The 21894-nt window shown below is 46.1% G+C and overlaps 1 protein-coding gene across 5 annotated transcripts in view; it reads left to right on the plus strand.

The window, feature by feature from the left end:
* ACSL3 (acyl-CoA synthetase long chain family member 3) overlaps positions 1-21894 on the plus strand; it is a 503023-nt gene that overhangs the window by 403146 nt on the left and 77983 nt on the right. For all 5 annotated transcript variants that reach the window (XM_069213474.1, XM_069213478.1, XM_069213477.1 and 2 more), the window contains exon 10: positions 7369-7541. In XM_069213474.1, coding sequence (XP_069069575.1) covers positions 7369-7541 — 173 coding nt within the window. The remainder of the gene's footprint in view (positions 1-7368; positions 7542-21894) is intronic.

Here is a 21894-nt window from a genome sequence, read left to right on the forward strand (position 1 = left end):
CCAAGTCTCCCCTGCATCCTCTGCATGTTCAGCCTTATCTAGAGGCTATTCTAAACACCCAAATAGGATTGGCCTATCCCAGTTCAGCAAGAGCCCAGAATTTTCAAACAGTATTGCTTCAATTTCAGGCAAATTAACTCACGCTGAGGACAGTAATGCACCTCTTAGGGATGATGGCCTCCTGCATTGCATAGTACCCCATGCCAGATAATACATGCACCTGTTACTGGAGTTTAGCCTGATAATGGTCTTAGTCACAGGGTCAATTAAGGGATCTAATATTGATCGATCAGCAAACTCATCACACTGCAATGGTGGAATACCAGCAATCTGTTAAAAGGGCAGCCTTTTCTTGACCCTGTTTCCCAACTTATTCATGGGATGGGGTCCACATCTAAAGGCTCTCACAATACAGGGTATTTGAGGCAAGAAACACCGGGGTCTCCATATCCACTACCTAGAGCTTCAAGCTGTTCACCTAGCCTTAAAAGCGTTTCTACCTCACCTCATTCAGAAGGTCATGTTAGTCCAGATGAACAACCTGACATCCTTGTACTAGCTGCAAAAGCAGGGGGGAGACATTCCCCACATTTATTCCATCTATCACAGACCATTTGGAGATGGGCACTACATCACAGCATTCACCTGTTGGTAGAATATCTCTCCGGCATGGCCAACGACTTTGTAGACCTCCTCAGCAAGATGCAACAAGTCCACAAATAGGAACCCACCCACAAGTCCTCCTCCCATACTTCCACAGATGGTGGTTCCCTCAGACTTTTTTGCAACTGCAGAAAATGCAAAATGCCCACACTTCACCTCCAGGTTCCCACACCCACTATCCAAGGGCAACGCACTATGGATGGGTTGGTCAGAGATATTTGCCTACGCTTTTCTTCCTCTCACTTTCCTTCCATTTCTGGTTCAGAAGTTCAGGCAAACATCTCTCACAATTAATCTAGTGCTTTCCACCTGAGCTTGTTGGCCCTGGTTCACAACACTACTAGACTTCTCTGTAGTGAAGCTTCCCAACAGGCTGGACATTCTCACCCATAACCATGGAAAAATAAGGCACTAAGATCCCAAAGCTCCCAACTTGGAGATTTCTCTCCTGAGGTCATAGTTTGGTTACCTTTACTTGCCTCCTGAATGTATGACCATTCTTAGAGGCGCCCGTAGGTCTGCCACTAGAGCTTGCTACATGGCAAAAAGGAAAAGATGTGTCTGCTACTGTCATTTGAAACACTTTGAACCTTTCAAAGCTTACTATCAGTACATTGCCTGCTGCTTGCTTCATCTACAAAAAGCTGGTTTAGCATTCACATCTAGAAGATTACATCTTGCTGCAATGGCTGCCTAGGTATAGGATAGGCAACATGTTTATTTATTTGAAATACTAGTCATCAAAGACTTTATGGAATTACTCCAAAAAGTTATTTCACTACAGGTTCCACCTACACCCTCATGGAATCTTAATGTTGTTCTTACACGCCTTATGGGCCCTCCATTTGAACCACTACATACATGCCCCCTTCAGTTTCTTTCTTGGGAAGTGGCATTTTTATTTGCTCTCACCTCACTCATGTGTTAGTAAACGCCAGGATTTAACCTTGGAAGACCCTTTCTTCCAGCTACACGGAGACAGGGTGGTTTTTGACACACAGCCCCTAAATTTCTAACTAAAATTGCCTCCCATTTTCATGTCAATCAATTAAGCTACCCTTTTTCATCCCACAACCACATTCTGTTGCAGAGGGGGCTTTCCATTCAGTAGATGTTAAAAAGGGTGCTTATGTTCTACATTGATAGAACTAAAACTTTCAGAAAAACTAAGCAACTATTTGTTGCTTTTTCACCTCCCCGTAAATGGAAACCTAAATGCAATTCAGGCATAGCCAGATGGATAGTTAAGTGCATTCAAACAAGTTATGCCAAAGCCAAAAGAACTTTACTACACCTCCCAGAGCACACTCTTCTAGGAAGAAAAGAGCATCCGTGGCTTTCCAAGGAAATATTCCAATAGCTGACAATGTAAGGGAGCTACAGGGTTGACACCACACACCTTCACAAAATATTATTGCAGTGGATGCTTTAACATGCCAACAAGCCAATGTAGGTCAGGCAGTACTATGCACACTTTTCAAACTGCAACACCCACAGGTTAGCTATAGCTTCTGAAGGGGACTGCTTTACAGTCTATGCAAAGCATTTGTATCTACAACAGAATATGTTAGGAACCCTGTAAGCATCTGTTTATGGCATGCAATGCTGTAGATTCACATGTGCCCACCCTCCTCCCCGGACCTGTGGGTGTTGCAGTTTTCTTACTTTAAATTCACATGGGCTTCTCATTGCTTACACTCATAAACTCCAGTCTCACCCTCTTGTTGGAAATACATCTGACAATGGAGTCAATGCCCATGCACACTATCACAGAGAGAAGTCACTCAACCTTGTGACACAAAAGGCTTCTTTGAAGAAAAGCAACTTGCACGCATCCTGACCCAACATTAGATGGCAGGAGTATATGCAAAGCATGTGAATCTACAGCACTACATGTAACAAATAGATGCTTATAGGCTAAGTAACCTATTCCTTCCGGTGGATTCTGCAAATTCCTTCCCTCTCCCTTATGAGTTCGTGCTGCATCCAATAAATTCCAAAGGTATGGAAGCATGTTCTATGTTGTAATCTTTGCTCTCATGCTTCCTCTCTGCTTAACTTGATGGGGCACAGAAAAAGTTCAGGGAACTGGTGCCAGAGCATAGATTGGAATGTAATGCCCTCTGGTCTCATCATGTCTGGAGGTGGAGGCACGGACGAGGCTGCATGGTGCAACCTACCAGCACTGTGGAGATATACCTTAGAAAATGTTTTCCAGACCAATCTGGAGCCTGAAGGGATAATTCATAAAATGAAGAATCTGCAGGAAGGTTTTATATCAACCAGAAAAATTGTTACCAAGCATAGGCAACTTTGTCATCATTTGCTTTTGTGACTAAAAGAAGTTAAACTAAGTTTCCGCTCAGACCTAAAGATTTAGATTTTCTATGGGGAGATTGTGAATATTAAGGAAAAATAGGTAGAACTGTGTTAATGACATGATCCTGATATAAGCGGTCTAGTTTGACTTTATTTTTATAATAGTTAAACACACATTTGGCGGGAGAAAGTAGGGCATTAAAGCAATACTTAAATAAAAAGGTTATTCGGCTACTCTACAGTGAAGGAATATAACTGTTTATTTATTAAGATGAGCTAAAAGTAAAGCTTGTTTATGGATAATGCTATTTCTAAACGCCCATGCCTTTAAACCTCTGATTGTAACTTTACAACCTGCTCATTACTGCATGTGGCACTTCTATATGCTACAAACTTTGTGCTCTCCTGCCTTCTCCATATGTAATACATGAGATGTTGATGTATAATTGACAAATGTCTCTGGTCCTGAACTGTCAGACCTTATCCATGTTTGTTTCTTTAACAGAAAACCTAGTAAAACAAATGTAAACAAAAAAATTGGATGATGGTATTTTTAAGAAAGTGGAATATTATTTGGGGTCGATGGGAGTCCACCACAAATTTTCAGGATAAAACAGTTTCAATAATTTAAATCCGGGCTTAACCCCCTTGTAAGTATTGCACAGAGCAGACCGGCTTAGCTTAGGGAACTGTATAAAGTGTTTAGCACTAGTAAAACAGTTACAAAATCTACTATAACAAAATAAAAAATCCCACAACTACTTAGAGAATATTTTAATAAGCTAAATAACACCAAAACGGCAAACATCCAACAAGCCTCTGAAATGAATGTTGAAATCTTTCAGTGGGCAGTTTGCTGGCTGTGTCTGCCGAAGTCCTCTCAAAGCGGGATAATCGCCAGATGTGGTCAAGTTGAAGCTGTTTGTTTTGGCAGGAAAAGCTCAGAGTGGGAAAAATTCTAATTTTGCAGCCACCAAGGACCTCTCATCTGGCAGACACTTTTTTGTGCGTTTACCCGATCGCGATTCCTACTTTCAGACTTAAGTCTCTTTTTATGGAGTTCAAAATCCTCCAGTGGGAATGCCTGGAGCTGTGTCAGATAAAGTTCCCTCAAAATTGGCCACTGTTGCCACTATATGCTCTGCTGAATCTCCAAAGACTTTGGAAATACAAAAGTGTTTTAAGTGCCAACTTTTGGAGTTTCTGGAGTAGCTCCTATTGGCTGCTTCTAAGTCATCCAGAACCCCAGGGACAGGACTTAGGGCCATGAATCACTGCAGCAGAGGCCACCAGTAAGGTCCAGTTCAGTTCCAGTTAATAGTGGGCAGCATGGTACTTCTGCAAAAATGCCTTTTGCAGTTTGTTTTGCCTCTATAACCGCACTGTAAGTCAGCCAACTGGACCTCGGAGTCCACTTCCTAGTACTGGATGCAAGTAAGAGCAGGTCAAGCCTTTCAGATCTCTATGCAGTTCATACAGCAGGTCCAGCCCCCCCCCCAACAGGTGCAGAAATTGTTCAGATGAGCTGTGGGCGAGGTGCCACTTTGATAGGATTCACTAGCTAGCAGGTGGATTTGACACCTGGACACTTGCTTACCAATGAGGAAAAAGTTTCAGAGGGCAAACCAACTTTTGCAGCACATCATGTTTGCCTTACTGCAAATTCCCACATTGTGCAAAGTTCAAAGTAAAATCCAAGATGGCACAGCATTTCTGCCTCAGGATGGTGTGTGCGCGCCCACCAGTGGTTTGTTTAGGCAAATTAGCAGTCCTCTCCTTCTCAGCTACACCAAATTGGTTCTGAGACCGCCTCCTCCTCTCTCTGGGCTAGTGCCGTGCTTCCTACAGAGAGGCCATGGATTAAAATGGTTTCCCTTCCCCCAGGTCTTTCCCCCTTAAATATGAATAAGTAGACGTAACCTTGGTCCCTTTCAAGCTAATGAAGATCCTGAACCCTCCCGAGCTGTCCTTCGTGAGCTGCTATTGTGTGGTGTCATATACCTCACACTCAGCAATTCCTGCTAAAAACCCTAAAACATTGTTTCTGGTCTTCGAACGGTTTTCACATCTCTTTAAACTGCTCATTGGCTAAGTGGTCTATTTGAGGTTCAGGCAGACAAAGTCTATCTTTTTAAAAGATGATTTTTATATTTTTGGTTTGAAAGATGATTGAATTTACCACTGAATTCGACTTTTAATAAGCATTGAAAATTGTATTTTAAATATTCTAGTAGCTTGTCCCAAACAAGAGAGACCAGAGATTTTACTCTAAACTTTGGTTTTTCTCTTAGGACAACTTTAGCCCTTCACAGTGAAAATGGTGTTTGGGGCTAGCCACTGTAGGTATGTACCAGTATTAAATTCTTGCATGAAACACATTTCCATACTATGCACACTACCTTTTTGACTACAAGGCCAATGTAGGGGTGACTTATTCAATATTTAAAAGTATGGTTATTTCCTCACAAAAAGGGTTATTTTGATACGTTTGGCTGCATGTTTAAAATTTGAAGCAGTGAGGTGACATTGGTGGGCCTGGTGCTGTTTTCTTTGTCAACCTATTTATACCACAACATGTGCCGCAGCCCACCGATGACATTTAATTTTTCTATGCCTTTGGTGTATTGTCCTAAATGTTACATTATGGCCTTATTGGAGAGTTAGGTACGCAAATAAGGAGTTAGCCAGTGTTACCATGTTTTAGGTGCGTGAGCACATATACTAGGGCCTGGACAGTAGTACCCCAGTGTGTAGAGCTCCAGAACTAGTTATAGCAGTCAGCACAAAATGGGAAATACCTAGCAAAAGAATCACTTTCTCAGAGTATTAATAAGGTTAAAAGTGGAGCCAAAACAAATGCAGGATTAGCTAGTACCGTACTTGAATGTAATCTAACTTTGGAATTTGTTTTGAAAAGAGTAGCTCCACTCTCTGCTTTTGAAATGTTTTGTAATATACATCGGGAATCGCAAGTAATAGTACCAGAAAAAAACAGAGGTTAAACCCACACCTCAGTTCTCTGTACAGTATGGTGATTTAGCAGTGCAAAAAGATGGTAAACAGTGTAGGTTGCACATGTATGTTTGGCATCACCGAGAACACATCTCAGTCGGCCACACAAATGCTTCTCTTCCCGTATGACCATTGCAACTTTCTGTTCTTTTTGGATGAATGAAACTTAATTTATTGTCTTAATAGCTACTTAAAAATAAAAAAATGCATAGACATCTTTGTGGATTTAAGCTATTGGAACACATTTGTTTAACGATTGGATGTTTGAGAATTCTGAAACTGAATGTTCATACTTTTTTTTTTTTTTTAATAACACACAAGACACTCTAAAGCCATCACTTCTAAGATGTAACTGGACCAACTTCTTCAACATCATTTACTGAATCCCTTCTTGACCCTTCAGCAATTGTGAATTAACAAAATTAAAGGCTGTCTCTAATGCAGTTGAAATGTACCTAACAGACTTTTAGGGCTTAAATCCCAGTCTGCGGTCTCAAGCAGAAAGATGACAGTTTTCTAGTCATATGCTGGTATTTACTAGAAAGGTAATTTCTGCAACCGAAACAAGAGATCTACTATATGTCCTCTGGTTCTAAAGCCATTGCGGCTACTGTGCATGCTATACAAAAACAAACAACAGTTTGGTTATCTGAAGTCAATTGTAAACCCTTTTGTATACTAAGTTACTGCTCCTCTGTCATACTCCGAGAGGTCATTTTTTTGTCTGTATTTAATTTGACTCTTTGAAAGCTGCTGTCTTGCACATTCACACATAGCACTTTATACTTAATTTCCATGTTTGCATTATCATATCACTTCACGATTTAATTTTTTTCCCCACTTAGCTTTCCGCCTGTATGTAGGCCATCTTGGATATGCTTGCTGCTTTTGCACAATTCCTCCATGCGTAGTTTTAATTTGTAAACCGAATGTAAACCAAGAATACCAGTAGTTCTCCAAAAGGTTTTTAGTTTCGTTTTCTACCCATAAAATCACTGTGTCGATGGAACAATACAAATAAATCATAATAGATCATTGCCTGTAACAATGCTTTATGAACAAGTGGTCACAAAAAGTCAGAATCCTTTTGTTTATTAGCAGTTGGTCAGGCTGCATATTGCAATTGTTTTAGCTGCTCAATATTTGTGTACGTGTACCTCATTTGAAATCTATGCATATGTTTGGAAATTATTTCATATTAAAACAGTTTCAAAACATCTGCATGTATGTCGAGCAGGTAACTAAATTAACCAGGTTCCTTTTAGCCAATCAGGGAGTGAGCCACATTTTCGACAAAAAAAGCAATAATTTGTGAAAGAAAATTGCCAAATGTTGCTGTGAATGGTACTGTAATGTTTCCTTTTCCATTTTTAGATTCGTTTTTGATAAGACACGAATGCTGCTTGGTGGGAAAATACGACTGATGCTGTGTGGCGGTGCACCGCTTTCTGCAGCAACTCAGCGGTTCATGAACATCTGCTTCTGCTGTCCAGTTGGGCAGGGGTACGGTCTAACCGAGACATGTGGAGCTGGAACCATCACAGATGGTCAGTGCAGATTTGAGCAATTTGTATAGCTTGTCTGTGGGTCGTTAAGCAAAATCAATTTAGTTGCTAACCTTCTCCAAAGAAGTAACGTAAAAGCATCTAATTGGGTAACAGGTCAATTGTTTACATGACTTGTATGTGAAAGCACCCTTTTCAGATTGATTTCCTAATTTTTCAGTTGTAGTCCCTTCTGTTAAAAACACTTTATGTCAAAGTTCTTTTATTTGTTGTTATGGACCTGTGTATAAGTAAAGTTCTGATCATGAAGCATAGATGTGCCAGAACTGATATTACATGGTTCCAGCAAGCTTTTTAATACAGAATCTTTCTGATGAATTCTTCTAACCACATATTCCACACACTAAAATATACCCCAGGCTTCTGACTGAATCTAGAGAGTTTTGCAGCAGTGCTAACCTGGGCTGATAGGTGGTGTTGTGTGGCTTGTCCTGACTCCATAATGCCCCAAAAGTAACAGAGTGGAGCAGCATAAAAGCACCATCCCTGCATGGTTTTGTTGTGTGCCTTCTGGTACCAAGCCCTGCTACCAACTTTGCTGGTCCTCTGATGATGCCACAACTTTACCACAGTGTCCAAGGGAATGATGCCTCCTTCCCCAAAACCACCAGGATTCAAGCCTTGTCCTGAATGTAGGAAAATGATGTTGGTCACCAACCCGCAGGAGGTGTGACTTTCATACCTGGGCTTCAGATAGAACTCTTTTGTTGTTTGATAAATGCACTCTTATGCGCCCAAAGGTAATTTAAGACCGAGGCAAATTAGCACTTTGCCAAACACAAGGATTCACAATCTTTGCACAGCTTTGCACAGTGGGCATTTTCTGCGAGTGCTGCACCTCTCGCTCAAAATCTTTGGGTAAGTCGAGATACAGGTCAGTGTACAAGCGTAAGTGGGACATGGCCTCATCCTACCACCCTCACTCCAAAGAGAAGGTGCAATGGCATCAAGATTTAAGCCACACTCCATAGGGAGCTACTGCACTGGAACTTATTCCTCACTTTGTCACAGTGCACTATAAGTTTCTAGGTCGACATCAAAATCTTCAGTGCACTCTTGGCAAATTCTAGCGCTCCTTCAGCTCTCAAGGAAACACAAGGGAATCCAGTCTGTTGTCCCCCAGCAGGTAATTCCCTGGTGCCACCTATCCCCTTGGGACCCATTACCAAGTCAGTTCCGCCTCTGGCACATACTTCCACTCCAGCCTCTAGATTCACACCGGATCCTGCTGCCCCGGTTAGAGTACAGACACCATTGTTGCAAATAGATGATCTGGTGCCAACACCCATGTCAGACCCCGAACCGATGTTAGCTCAGCTTGACCAATATTGTGCTTAGAAATTACAAAAGCTCCATCAGTTGACCCGAAGCCTCACTCTAGCTAAGTGCCTCTACCACATCACAACTATCACTGAAGGCTCATTTTGGTTGTAGCTTTTATTCTGTGGCAGGACCGCGTCCACCTCAGGATACTGCTAAGGATAGTGAGGGAAATTGCTTGCTCTCCCCATTTGTCACAGTTGATTCCTTAATTCTTGATTTGTAAAACACCAGTGGTCTTAACACCTCTTCTGAGAAAGCAAATAGGCCATCAGTGGAAGAAAGTGTTTCATTTGAAATTAAAGGTTTGGAGTGCCGCCGAAGTATTAAAATTATAGCTGTCCACCACTGAAATTAAAACAGATGTTTTGCCGGGAAATATTGCAGCCTGGGCAAGCCACTTGTGGGTCCTTGCTTTCTTTTAATGACACCCTCCCAGATGCTTTGATGGCTGCCTTGTTAAAACCACATTCTTGCATGCCTATTAGCCGGCAGGTGACAAATGCCAGCAGTCTGGTACTCAGGTTTACTCACCAGATACCCTAATCCAGAGAGTTTCATTTAAAAGGCCCAGCCAGTAAGGTGAACCCTAATTAATTTCCAGCTAGTCCCTTGGATATCTAAAAGGATTAACGTATTTGGGTTATGTGTTTTTTGCTGCCAGCTGGCACTGATATGTAGATGCAGTCTACGTATTGAGCCTTATGCACAGTAATGCGGCAGACAGACCTCGTACAGGCCAGCAGGGACAACAGTTCTCCAGCTCATCATCTTCTGCTGTAACGGGCAAGAAACTGCTTTCAGTTTGCCATTAGTGATTCACTCCCAACCAGTGTGGGGCAGGATTCAGCACACCAGAATGAATTTCTGGAAGAACACCTGTTGCTCGCTAAGGGTGCCATAGAGAGGAACCAGACTTGGAGAAATGCTGGGTTGTTATTCCTGCTACTTCCTCACCCTAAAAAGGACGGATTCCTCAGACACCTAAATGCCTTCCAGCAGAAGGACAAATTCAGAATGCTCACATTGGCTCAGATGGTTTCTGTCCTGGTCCTAGGAGACTGGATGATCTCCATGAACACTCAGGGAGCTTATTTTCACATACCTGTTGTAAGGAAATGCCTCCTTGGCATGGTTACCCCCTGACTTTTTGCCTTTGCTGATGCTATGTTTTGAATTGAAAGTGTGCTGAGGCCTGCTAACCAGGCCCCCGCACCAGTGTTCTTTCCCTAACCTGTACTTTTGATTCCACAATTGGCACACCCTGGCACCCAGATAAGTCCCTTGTAACTGGTACCTCTGGTACCAAGGGCCCTGATGCCAGGGAAGGTCTCTAAGGGCTGCAGCATGTATTATGCCACCCTAGAGACCCCTCACCCAGCACAGACACACTGCTTACCAGCTTGTGTGTGCTAGTGAGAACAAAATGAGTAAGTCGACATGGCACTCCCCTCAGGGTGCCATGCCAGCCTCTCACTGCCTATGCAGTATAGGTAAGACACCCCTCTAGCAGGCCTTACAGCCCTAAGGCAGGGTGCACTATACCATGGGTGAGGGTACCAGTGCATGAGCACTGTGCCCCTACAGTGTCTAAGCAAAACCTTAGACATTGTAAGTGCAGGGTAGCCATAAGAGTATATGGTCTGGGAGTCTGTTTTACACGAACTCCACAGCACCATAATGGCTACACTGAAAACTGGGAAGTTTGGTATCAAACTTCTCAGCACAATAAATGCACACTGATGCCAGTGTACATTTTATTGTAAAGTACACCACAGAGGGCACCTTAGAGGTGCCCCCTGAAACTTAACCGACTATCTGTGTAGGCTGACTGGTTCCAGCAGCCTGCCACACTAGACATGTTGCTGGCCTCATGGGGAGAGTGCCTTTGTCACTCTGAGGCCAGTAACAAAGCCTGCACTGGGTGGAGATGCTAACACCTCCCCCAGGCAGGAGCTGTAACACCTGGCGGTGAGCCTCAAAGGCTCACCCCTTTGTCACAGCACCGCAGGACACTCCAGCTAGTGGAGTTGCCCGCCCCCTCCGGCCCCGGCCCCCACTTTTGGCGGCAAGGCCGGAGAAAATAATGAGAATAACAAGGAGGAGTCACTGGCCAGTCAGGACAGCCCCTAAGGTGTCCTGAGCTGAGGTGACTCTAACTTTTAGAAATCCTCCATCTTGCAGATGGAGGATTCCCCCAATAGGATTAGGGATGTGACCCCCTCCCCTTGGGAGGAGGCACAAAGAGGGTGTACTCACCCTCAGGGCTAGTAGCCATTGGCTACTAACCCCCCAGACCTAAACACGCCCTTAAATTTAGTATTTAAGGGCTTCCCTGAACCTAAAGATTTTAGATTCCTGCAACAACAAGAAGAAGGACTGCCTAGCTGAAAACCCCTGCAGAGGAAGACCAGAAGACAACAACTGCCTTGGCTCCAGAAACTCACCGGCCTGTCTCCTGCCTTCCAAAGAACTCTGCTCCAGCGACGCCTTCCAAAGGGACCAGCGACCTCTGAATCCTCTGAGGACTGCCCTGCTTCGACGACGACAAGAAACTCCCGAGGACAGCGGACCTGCTCCAAAAAGACTGCAACTTTATCCAAAGGAGCAGCTTTAAAGAACCCTGCAATCTCCCCGCAAGAAGTGTGAGACTTGCAACACTGCACCCGGCGACCCCGACTCGGCTGGTGGAGAACCAACACCTCAGGGAGGACCCCCGGACTACTCTACAACTGTGAGTACCAAAACCTGTCCCCCCTGAGCCCCCACAGCGCCGCCTGCAGAGGGAATCCTGAGGCTTCCCCTGACCGCGACTCTCTGAAACCTAAGTCCCGACGCCTGGAAAAGACCCTGCACCCGCAGCCCCCAGGACCTGAAGGACCGGACTTTCACTGCAGAAGTGACCCCCAGGAGTCCCTCTCCCTTGCCCAAGTGGAGGTTTCCCCGAGGAAGCCCCCCCTTGCCTGCCTGCAGCGCTGAAGAGATCCCTTGATCTCTCATTGACTTCCATTGCGAACCAGACGCGTGTTCTAACACTGCACCCGGCCGCCCCGCGCCGCTGAGGGTGAAATTTCTGTGTGGGCTTGTGTCCCCCCCGGTGCCCTACAAAACCCCCCTGGTCTGCCCTCCGAAGACGCGGGTACTTACCTGCTGGCAGACTGGAACCGGGGCACCCCCTTCTCTCCATTGAAGCCTATGCGTTTTGGGCACCACTTTGAACTCTGCACCTGACCGGCCCTGAGCTGCTGGTGTGGTAACTTTGGGGTTGCTCTGAACCCCCAACGGTGGGCTACCTTGGACCAAGAACTGAACCCTGTAAGTGTCTTACTTACCTGGTAAAACTAACAAAAACGTACCTCCCCCAGGAACTGTGAAAATTGCACTACGTGTCCACTTTTAAAATAGCTATTTGTGAATAACTTGAAAAGTATACATGCAATTGAAATGATTCAAAGTTCCTAATGTACTTACCTGCAATACCTTTCAAACAAGATATTACATGTTAAATTTGAACCTGTGGTTCTTAAAATAAACTAAGAAAAGATATTTTTCTATAACAAAACCTATTGGCTGGATTTGTCTCTGAGTGTGTGTACCTCATTTATTGTCTATGTGTATGTGCAACACATGCTTAACACTACTCCTTGGATAAGCCTACTGCTCGACCACACTACCACAAAATAGAGCATTAGTATTATCTCTTTTTACCACTATTTTACCTCTAAGGGGAACCCTTGGACTCTGTGCATGCTATTCCTTACTTTGAAATAGCCCATACAGAGCCAACTTCCTACATTGGTGGATCAGCGGTGGGGTACAAGACTTTGCATTTGCTGGACTACTCAGCCAATACCTGATCACACGACAAATTCCAAAATTGTCATTAGAAATTGATTTTTGCAATTTGAAAAGTTTTCTAAATTCTTTAAAGTCCTGCTAGGGCCTTGTGTTAGTCCCTGTTAGCATTTCTTTTAGAGTTTAAGAGTTTGTAAAAGTTTGAATTAGATTCTAGAACTAGTTTTAGATTCTTAAAAGCATTCCAACTTTTAGAAGAATAATGTCTAGTACAGAGATGAATGTGGTGGAACTCGACACCACACCTTACCTCCATCTCCAGATGAGAGAGCTAAGGTCACTCTGTAACATAAGAAAAATAACGATGGGCTCCAGACCTACCAAAGCACAGCTCCAGGAGCTGTTGGCAGAGTATGATAGAGCCAACCCCTCTCTGGATAACACAGAGGAGGATGATAGTGACTTGGAGGTTGATTCCCCACCACCAGTCCTATCTAGGGAGAACAGGGCCTCTCAAGCCCTGACTCCAAAAATAATAGTCAGAGATGCTGGCTCCCTCACAGGAGGGTCCAGCCTCTCTGAAATCACTGAGGATAACTCCAGTGAAGAGGACATCCAGTTAGCCAGGATGGCCAAAAGATTGGCTTTGGAAAAACAGATCCTAGCCATAGAAAGGGAAAGACAAGAGATGGGCCTAGGACCCATCAATGGTGGCAGCAACATAACTAGGGTCAGAGATTCTCCTGACATGTTGAAAATCCCCAAAGGGATTGTAACTAAATATGAAGATGGTGATGATATCACCAAATGGTTCACAGCTTTTGAGAGGGCTTGTGAAACCAGAAAAGTGAACAAATCTCACTGGGGTGCTCTCCTTTGGGAAATGTTCACCGGAAAGTGTAGGGATAGACTCCTCACACTCTCTAAAAAAGATGCAGAATCTTATGACCTCATGAAGGGTACCCTGATTGAGGGCTTTGGATTCTCCACTGAGGAGTATAGGATTAGATTCAGGGGGGCTCAAAAATCCTCGAGCCAGACCTGGGTTGACTTTGTAGACTACTCAGTAAAAACACTAGATGGTTGGATTCAAGGAAATGGTGTAAATGATTATGATGGGCTGTACAATTTATTTGTGAAAGAACACCTATTAAGTAATTGTTTCAATGATAAACTGCATCAGCATCTGGTGGACCTAGGACCAATTTCTCCCCAAGAATTGGGAAAGAAGGCGGACCATTGGGTCAAGACTAGGGTGTCCAAAACTTCCACAGGGGGTGACCAAAAGAAAGGGGTCACAAAACCTCCCCAGGGGAAAGGTGGTGAGACAGCCAAAAATAAAAATAGTAGAGTCTTCTACAGGCCCCCAAAAACCTGCACAGGAGGGTGGGCCCAGAGCCTCTTCACAAAACAATCCTGGGTACAAGGGTAAAAACTTTGATCCCAAAAAGGCCTGGTGTCGAAACTGTAGTCAGTCTGGACACCAAACTGGAGACAAGGCCTGTCCCAAGAAAGATACCACTTCTAACTCCCATCCAGCTAAAACTGGAATGGCCAGTCTCCAAGTGGGATCAACAGTGTGCCCAGAGCAAATCAGGTGTCACACTGAAGCTACATTAGTCTCTGAGGGTGGGGTGGATTTAGCCACACTGGCTGCCTGGCCCCCTAACATGCAAAAATACAGGCAGCAGCTCTTAATTAATGGGACAAGTGTAGAGGGCCTGAGGGATACAGGTGCCAGTGTCACTATGTTGACAGAGAAACTGGTTTCCCCTGGCCAATACCTGACTGGACAAACTTATCCAGTCACCAACGCTGACAATCAGACTAAAGTACATCCCATGGCTATGGTAACTTTAGAGTGGGGAGGGGTCAATGGCCTGAAACAGGTGGTGGTCTCCTCAAATATCCCAGTAGACTGTTTGCTTGGAAATGACCTGGAGTCCTCAGCATGGGCTGAGGTAGAACTGAAAACCCATGCAGCCATGCTGGGTATCCCTGAACTGGTGTGTGTCAAGACTAGGGCACAGTGCAAGGCACAGGGTGAAAAAGTAGAGCTGGAGTCTGGAAAAATGGCCCAGCCTACCAAGAGAAAAGGAAAGTCAGCTGGGAAACCAGCTGCAACACAACACCAAAAAGAGAACCTCTCTTCTCAGGAAGAAGTTCTGCCCTCTGAGGGAACTGAGCCTATGGAGCTGGAACCTTATCAGGTTGAGCTCTTGGGCCCAGGGGGACCCTCAAGGGAAGAGTTGTGTAAGGGACAAGAAACCTGTCCCTCTCTTGAAGGCCTTAGGCAGCAAGCTGCTGAAGAGTCCAAAGGCAAGAAAAATGGAACACATAGGGTCTATTGGGAAGATGGACTCCTGTACACTGAGGCAAGAGATCCCAAACCTGGTGCCACTAGGAGAGTGGTAGTGCCTCAGGGTTTCAGAGAGTTTATTCTGACCTTAGCCCATGATATTCCCCTTGCTGGGCATTTGGGACAAACCAAGACGTGGGAGAGGTTAGTCAACCACTTCTACTGGCCCAATATGTCCCAGAAGGTTAAGGAGTTTTGCCTCTCCTGCCCCACCTGTCAATCCAGTGGTAAGACAGGTGGGCATCCAAAGGCCCCCCTCATTCCACTTCCAGTGGTGGGGGTCCCCTTTGAAAGAGTGGGTGTGGACATAGTTGGTCCACTAGAACCTCCCACAGCCTCAGGAAATATGTACATCCTAGTAGTAGTGGATCATGCTACTAGGTATCCTGAAGCTATTCCCCTTAGGTCGACTACTGCCCCTGCAGTAGCCAAGGCCCTCATTGGTATCTTTACCAGAGTGGGTTTCCCTAAGGAGGTGGTTTCTGACAGAGGTACCAATTTCATGTCAGCATACCTAAAACACATGTGGAATGAGTGTGGAGTGACTTACAAATTCACTACACCATATCACCCACAAACTAATGGCCTTGTTGAGAGATTCAACAAGACATTAAAGGGCATGATCATGGGGCTCCCAGAAAAACTCAAAAGGAGATGGGATGTCCTCCTGCCATGTCTGCTTTTCGCTTACAGAGAGGTGCCTCAGAAGGGAGTAGGATTCTCACCCTTTGAACTTCTGTTTGGCCACCCTGTAAGGGGACCACTTGCTCTTGTTAAAGAAGGCTGGGAGAGACCTCTTCATGAGCCTAAACAAGACATAGTGGACTATGTACTTGGCCTTCACTCAAGGATGGCAGAGTACATGGAAAAGGCAAGTAAAAACCTTGAGGCCAGCCAACAACTCCAGAAGTTGTGGTATGACCAAAAGGCTGCACTGGTTGAATTTCAACCAGGGCAGAAAGTCTGGGTTCTGGAGCCTGTGGCTCCCAGGGCACTCCAGGACAAATGGAGTGGCCCTTACCCAGTACTTGAAAGGAAGAGTCAGGTCACCTACCTGGTAGACCTGGGCACAAGCAGGAGCCCCAAGAGGGTGATCCATGTGAACCGCCTTAAGCTCTTCCATGATAGGGCTGATGTAAATCTGTTGATGGTAACAGATGAGGACCAGGAAGCTGAGAGTGAACCTCTCCCTGATCTCCTCTCATCAGACCCTAAAGATGGCTCAGTAGATGGAGTGATCTCCTCAGACACCCTCTCTACCCAACAGCAGTCTGACTGCAGGAAGGTCCTGCAGCAGTTTGCTGAACTCTTTTCCCTAACCCCTGGTCAGACACACCTGTGTACCCATGATGTGGACACAGGAGACAGCATGCCTGTCAAAAACAAAATATTTAGACAGTCTGACCAAGTTAAGGAGAGCATCAAGGTGGAAGTCCACAAGATGCTGGAATTGGGAGTAATTGAGTACTCTGACAGCCCCTGGGCTAGCCCAGTGGTCTTAGTCCCCAAACCTCACACCAAAGAAGGAAAGAGAGAGATGAGGTTTTGTGTGGACTACAGAGGTCTCAACTCTGTCACAAAGACAGATGCTCATCCCATTCCTAGAGCTGATGAGCTAATAGACAAATTAGGGGCTGCCAAATTCTTAAGTACCTTTGACTTAACAGCAGGGTACTGGCAAATCAAAATGGCCCCTGGAGCAAAAGAAAAGACCGCATTCTCCACACCTGATGGGCATTATCAGTTCACTGTTATGCCCTTTGGTTTAAAGAATGCCCCTGACACCTTCCAAAGGTTGGTGAATCAAGTCCTTGCTGGGCTGGAATCCTTTAGTGCAGCTTATCTTGATGATATTGCTGTCTTCAGCTCCACCTGGCAGGATCACCTGGTCCACCTGAAGAAGGTTTTGAAGGCTCTGCAATCTGCAGGCCTCTCTATCAAGGCATCCAAATGCCAGATAGGGCAGGGAACTGTGGTTTACTTGGGACACCTTGTAGGTGGAGGCCAAGTTCAGCCACTCCAGCCTAAGATCCAGACTATTCTGGACTGGGCAGCTCCAAAAACCTAGACTCAAGTCAGGGCATTCCTTGGCTTGACTGGGTACTACAGGAGGTTTGTGAAGGGATATGGATCCATTGTGACAGCCCTCACAGAACTCACCTCCAAGAAAATGCCCAAGAAAGTAAACTGGACTGTAGAATGCCAACAGGCCTTTGACACCCTGAAACAAGCTATGTGCACAGCACCAGTTCTAAAAGCTCCAGATTACTCCAAGCAGTTCATTGTGCAAACAGATGCCTCTGAACATGGGATAGGGGCAGTTTTGTCCCAAACAAATGATGATGGCCTTGACCAGCCTGTTGCTTTCATTAGCAGGAGGTTACTCCCCAGGGAGCAGCGTTGGAGTGCCATTGAGAGGGAGGCCTTTGCTGTGGTTTGGTCCCTGAAGAAGCTGAGAACATACCTCTTTGGTTCTCACTTCCTAGTTCAGACTGACCACAGACCTCTCAGATGGCTGATGCAAATGAAAGGTGAAAATCCAAAACTGTTGAGGTGGTCCATCTCCCTACAGGGAATGGACTTTATAGTGGAACACAGACCTGGGACTGCCCATGCCAATGCAGATGGCCTTTCCAGGTTCTTCCACTTAGAAAATGAAGACTCTCTTGGGAAAGGTTAGTCTCATCCTCTTTCGTTTGGGGGGGGTTGTGTAAGGAAATGCCTCCTTGGCATGGTTACCCCCTGACTTTTTGCCTTTGCTGATGCTATGTTTTGAATTGAAAGTGTGCTGAGGCCTGCTAACCAGGCCCCCGCACCAGTGTTCTTTCCCTAACCTGTACTTTTGATTCCACAATTGGCACACCCTGGCACCCAGATAAGTCCCTTGTAACTGGTACCTCTGGTACCAAGGGCCCTGATGCCAGGGAAGGTCTCTAAGGGCTGCAGCATGTATTATGCCACCCTAGAGACCCCTCACCCAGCACAGACACACTGCTTACCAGCTTGTGTGTGCTAGTGAGAACAAAATGAGTAAGTCGACATGGCACTCCCCTCAGGGTGCCATGCCAGCCTCTCACTGCCTATGCAGTATAGGTAAGACACCCCTCTAGCAGGCCTTACAGCCCTAAGGCAGGGTGCACTATACCATGGGTGAGGGTACCAGTGCATGAGCACTGTGCCCCTACAGTGTCTAAGCAAAACCTTAGACATTGTAAGTGCAGGGTAGCCATAAGAGTATATGGTCTGGGAGTCTGTTTTACACGAACTCCACAGCACCATAATGGCTACACTGAAAACTGGGAAGTTTGGTATCAAACTTCTCAGCACAATAAATGCACACTGATGCCAGTGTACATTTTATTGTAAAGTACACCACAGAGGGCACCTTAGAGGTGCCCCCTGAAACTTAACCGACTATCTGTGTAGGCTGACTGGTTCCAGCAGCCTGCCACACTAGAGACATGTTGCTGGCCTCATGGGGAGAGTGCCTTTGTCACTCTGAGGCCAGTAACAAAGCCTGCACTGGGTGGAGATGCTAACACCTCCCCCAGGCAGGAGCTGTAACACCTGGCGGTGAGCCTCAAAGGCTCACCCCTTTGTCACAGCACCGCAGGACACTCCAGCTAGTGGAGTTGCCCGCCCCCTCCGGCCCCGGCCCCCACTTTTGGCGGCAAGGCCGGAGAAAATAATGAGAATAACAAGGAGGAGTCACTGGCCAGTCAGGACAGCCCCTAAGGTGTCCTGAGCTGAGGTGACTCTAACTTTTAGAAATCCTCCATCTTGCAGATGGAGGATTCCCCCAATAGGATTAGGGATGTGACCCCCTCCCCTTGGGAGGAGGCACAAAGAGGGTGTACTCACCCTCAGGGCTAGTAGCCATTGGCTACTAACCCCCCAGACCTAAACACGCCCTCAAATTTAGTATTTAAGGGCTTCCCTGAACCCAAAGATTTTAGATTCCTGCAACAACAAGAAGGACTGCCTAGCTGAAAACCCCTGCAGAGGAAGACCAGAAGACAACAACTGCCTTGGCTCCAGAAACTCACCGGCCTGTCTCCTGCCTTCCAAAGAACTCTGCTCCAGCGACGCCTTCCAAAGGGACCAGCGACCTCTGAATCCTCTGAGGACTGCCCTGCTTCGACGACGACAAGAAACTCCCGAGGACAGCGGACCTGCTCCAAAAAGACTGCAACTTTATCCAAAGGAGCAGCTTTAAAGAACCCTGCAATCTCCCCGCAAGAAGCGTGAGACTTGCAACACTGCACCCGGCGACCCCGACTCGGCTGGTGGAGAACCAACACCTCAGGGAGGACCCCCGGACTACTCTACGACTGTGAGTACCAAAACCTGTCCCCCCTGAGCCCCCACAGCGCCGCCTGCAGAGGGAATCCCGAGGCTTCCCCTGACCGCGACTCTCTGAAACCTAAGTCCCGACGCCTGGAAAAGACCCTGCACCCGCAGCCCCCAGGACCTAAAGGACCGGACTTTCACTGCAGAAGTGACCCCCAGGAGTCCCTCTCCCTTGCCCAAGTGGAGGTTTCCCAGAGGAAACCCCCCCCTTGCCTGCCTGCAGCGCTGAAGAGATCCCTTGATCTCTCATTGACTTCCATTGCGAACCCGACGCGTGTTCTAACACTGCACCCGGCCGCCCCCGCGCCGCTGAGGGTGAAATTTCTGTGTGGGCTTGTGTCCCCCCCCGGTGCCCTACAAAACCCCCCTGGTCTGCCCTCCGAAGACGCGGGTACTTACCTGCTGGCAGACTGGAACCGGGGCACCCCCTTCTCTCCATTGAAGCCTATGCGTTTTGGGCACCACTTTGAACTCTGCACCTGACCGGCCCTGAGCTGCTGGTGTGGTAACTTTGGGGTTGCTCTGAACCCCCAACGGTGGGCTACCTTGGACCAAGAACTGAACCCTGCAAGTGTCTTACTTACCTGGTAAAACTAACAAAAACTTACCTCCCCCAGGAACTGTGAAAATTGCACTGTGTCCACTTTTAAAATAGCTATTTGTGAATAACTTGAAAAGGATACATGCAATTGAAATGATTCAAAGTTCCTAATGTACTTACCTGCAATACCTTTCAAACAAGATATTACATGTTAAATTTGAACCTGTGGTTCTTAAAATAAACTAAGAAAATATATTTTTCTATAACAAAACCTATTGGCTGGATTTGTCTCGGAGTGTGTGTACCTCATTTATTGTCTATGTGTATGTGCAACAAATGCTTAACACTACTCCTTGGATAAGCCTACTGCTCGACCACACTACCACAAAATAGAGCATTAGTATTATCTCTTTTTACCACTATTTTACCTCTAAGGGGAACCCTTGGACTCTGTGCATGCTATTCCTTACTTTGAAATAGCCCATACAGAGCCAACTTCCTACACCTGTCCTGAAGTCGAACGGGCATTACCCATATTTCAAGGTTGGCTGGGAGCATCTTCAGTTTGTTGTTGTTCTCTTCACCCTCAACAGCACCCCTCTAGTATACTTAGAAGTGATGGATGTAGTCGCTACCAATCTTCAGAGGTCAGGCGTTCCAGTATTCCTGTACCTGGGCAACTGACTTATGAAGACGGGTTTGTTGCAGTCTTCATGGACCACCTCTGGAAGAAGATGTATCTCTAACTTTGGTGGGGTTTAATATAAATGAGCCAAAGTCCGACCTGATTCCATCACAGAGACTTGCATTCATTGGAGCAGTCCCGAACACATTGGAGTTCAAGGTCTCTCCCCTGCTGCAGTGAGTCCAGGACATTCTGGCTCTGATGGCGAGGTCTCTTAGCCTTTTGCATCCTCCTTGTCTCCTTCCCAGGTGGCACATGTAAGCCCCGCAGTGGAACTTAAAGTCCTATTGGAACCAGAATAAAGGCTGCCTTTCTGGCAGTATCCAGGTCTTCAGGAGTTGGCCAACGATCTACAGTAATGGATGGCCTATCATAATCTGTCGTTTTGCAGATCACTCGCCCTCCTCCACCCAGAGCTAACAATGGTGATGGATGCTTCACTTCCAGGGTTGAGGAGTGATCTGGAGGAAATTGAGAACAGAGGCCTACGGCCTCCAATAGAGGGGTGACTCCACATCATGCTTTTGGAGCTGCAGGCCATTCAAATGGCCCAAAAGGTTTTTCTGCCTTTTTCTCACAGAAACACCGCTGTCCTGTGGTACTGCAAAAAGCATGATGTTGGGTCCAAGGTTCTGCACCAAGAGGCTTTGTGTTTCTGGCTGTAGCAGGAGCGCTAGACCATTTTTCTGGTGGCCAACCACCTTAGCCAGAGCAAAAATCTGGAAGTTCATGAGTGGTGTCTACACCCAGAGGTGGCGAGGTCTTTGACAAATGGCAAGAGCCCTCGCTAGAGTTTTTTCGCATCCAGTCAAAAGCGTGCAGAGCCAGCAATTTTGTGTGTTGGAATTTCCACCAGAGTACTTGTTACAAGACATGTTCGGCTGTGTTCGAGCAAAGGATTCCTCTATGCATTCCTGCCACTCTCTTTCCTGATTCCTGAAGATTAAGAACAAGTGGGCCCCAGTCATGTTAGTGGCTGTGGATTGGGCCAGGAGAGTGTGGTACCTATAACTTTTGAGCTTGAGCATCTGTCCTCCAACAGGCTTCCCTTTCAGGGGAACCACCCTGTCTTAGTAGCAGGGCAGGATCAGCCACCCAAATCTTATGCACCTTCCCTTTCCACATGGAGTTTGAGCAGTGGCATTTGACTGCTTTTGATTTGGCGCCTGAACTGGTGAGGGCCCTCCTTGCAATCTGATGAACCTTCACAAAATCCATCTATGCTGTGCACTGACAAATCTGTAGCAAAATGTCTTGTTTTCTTTATATGTAGCCCAGCAAGGCC

This window comes from Pleurodeles waltl, chromosome 11, assembly GCF_031143425.1.
Source record: "Pleurodeles waltl isolate 20211129_DDA chromosome 11, aPleWal1.hap1.20221129, whole genome shotgun sequence".
Taxonomy (NCBI): domain Eukaryota; kingdom Metazoa; phylum Chordata; class Amphibia; order Caudata; family Salamandridae; genus Pleurodeles; species Pleurodeles waltl.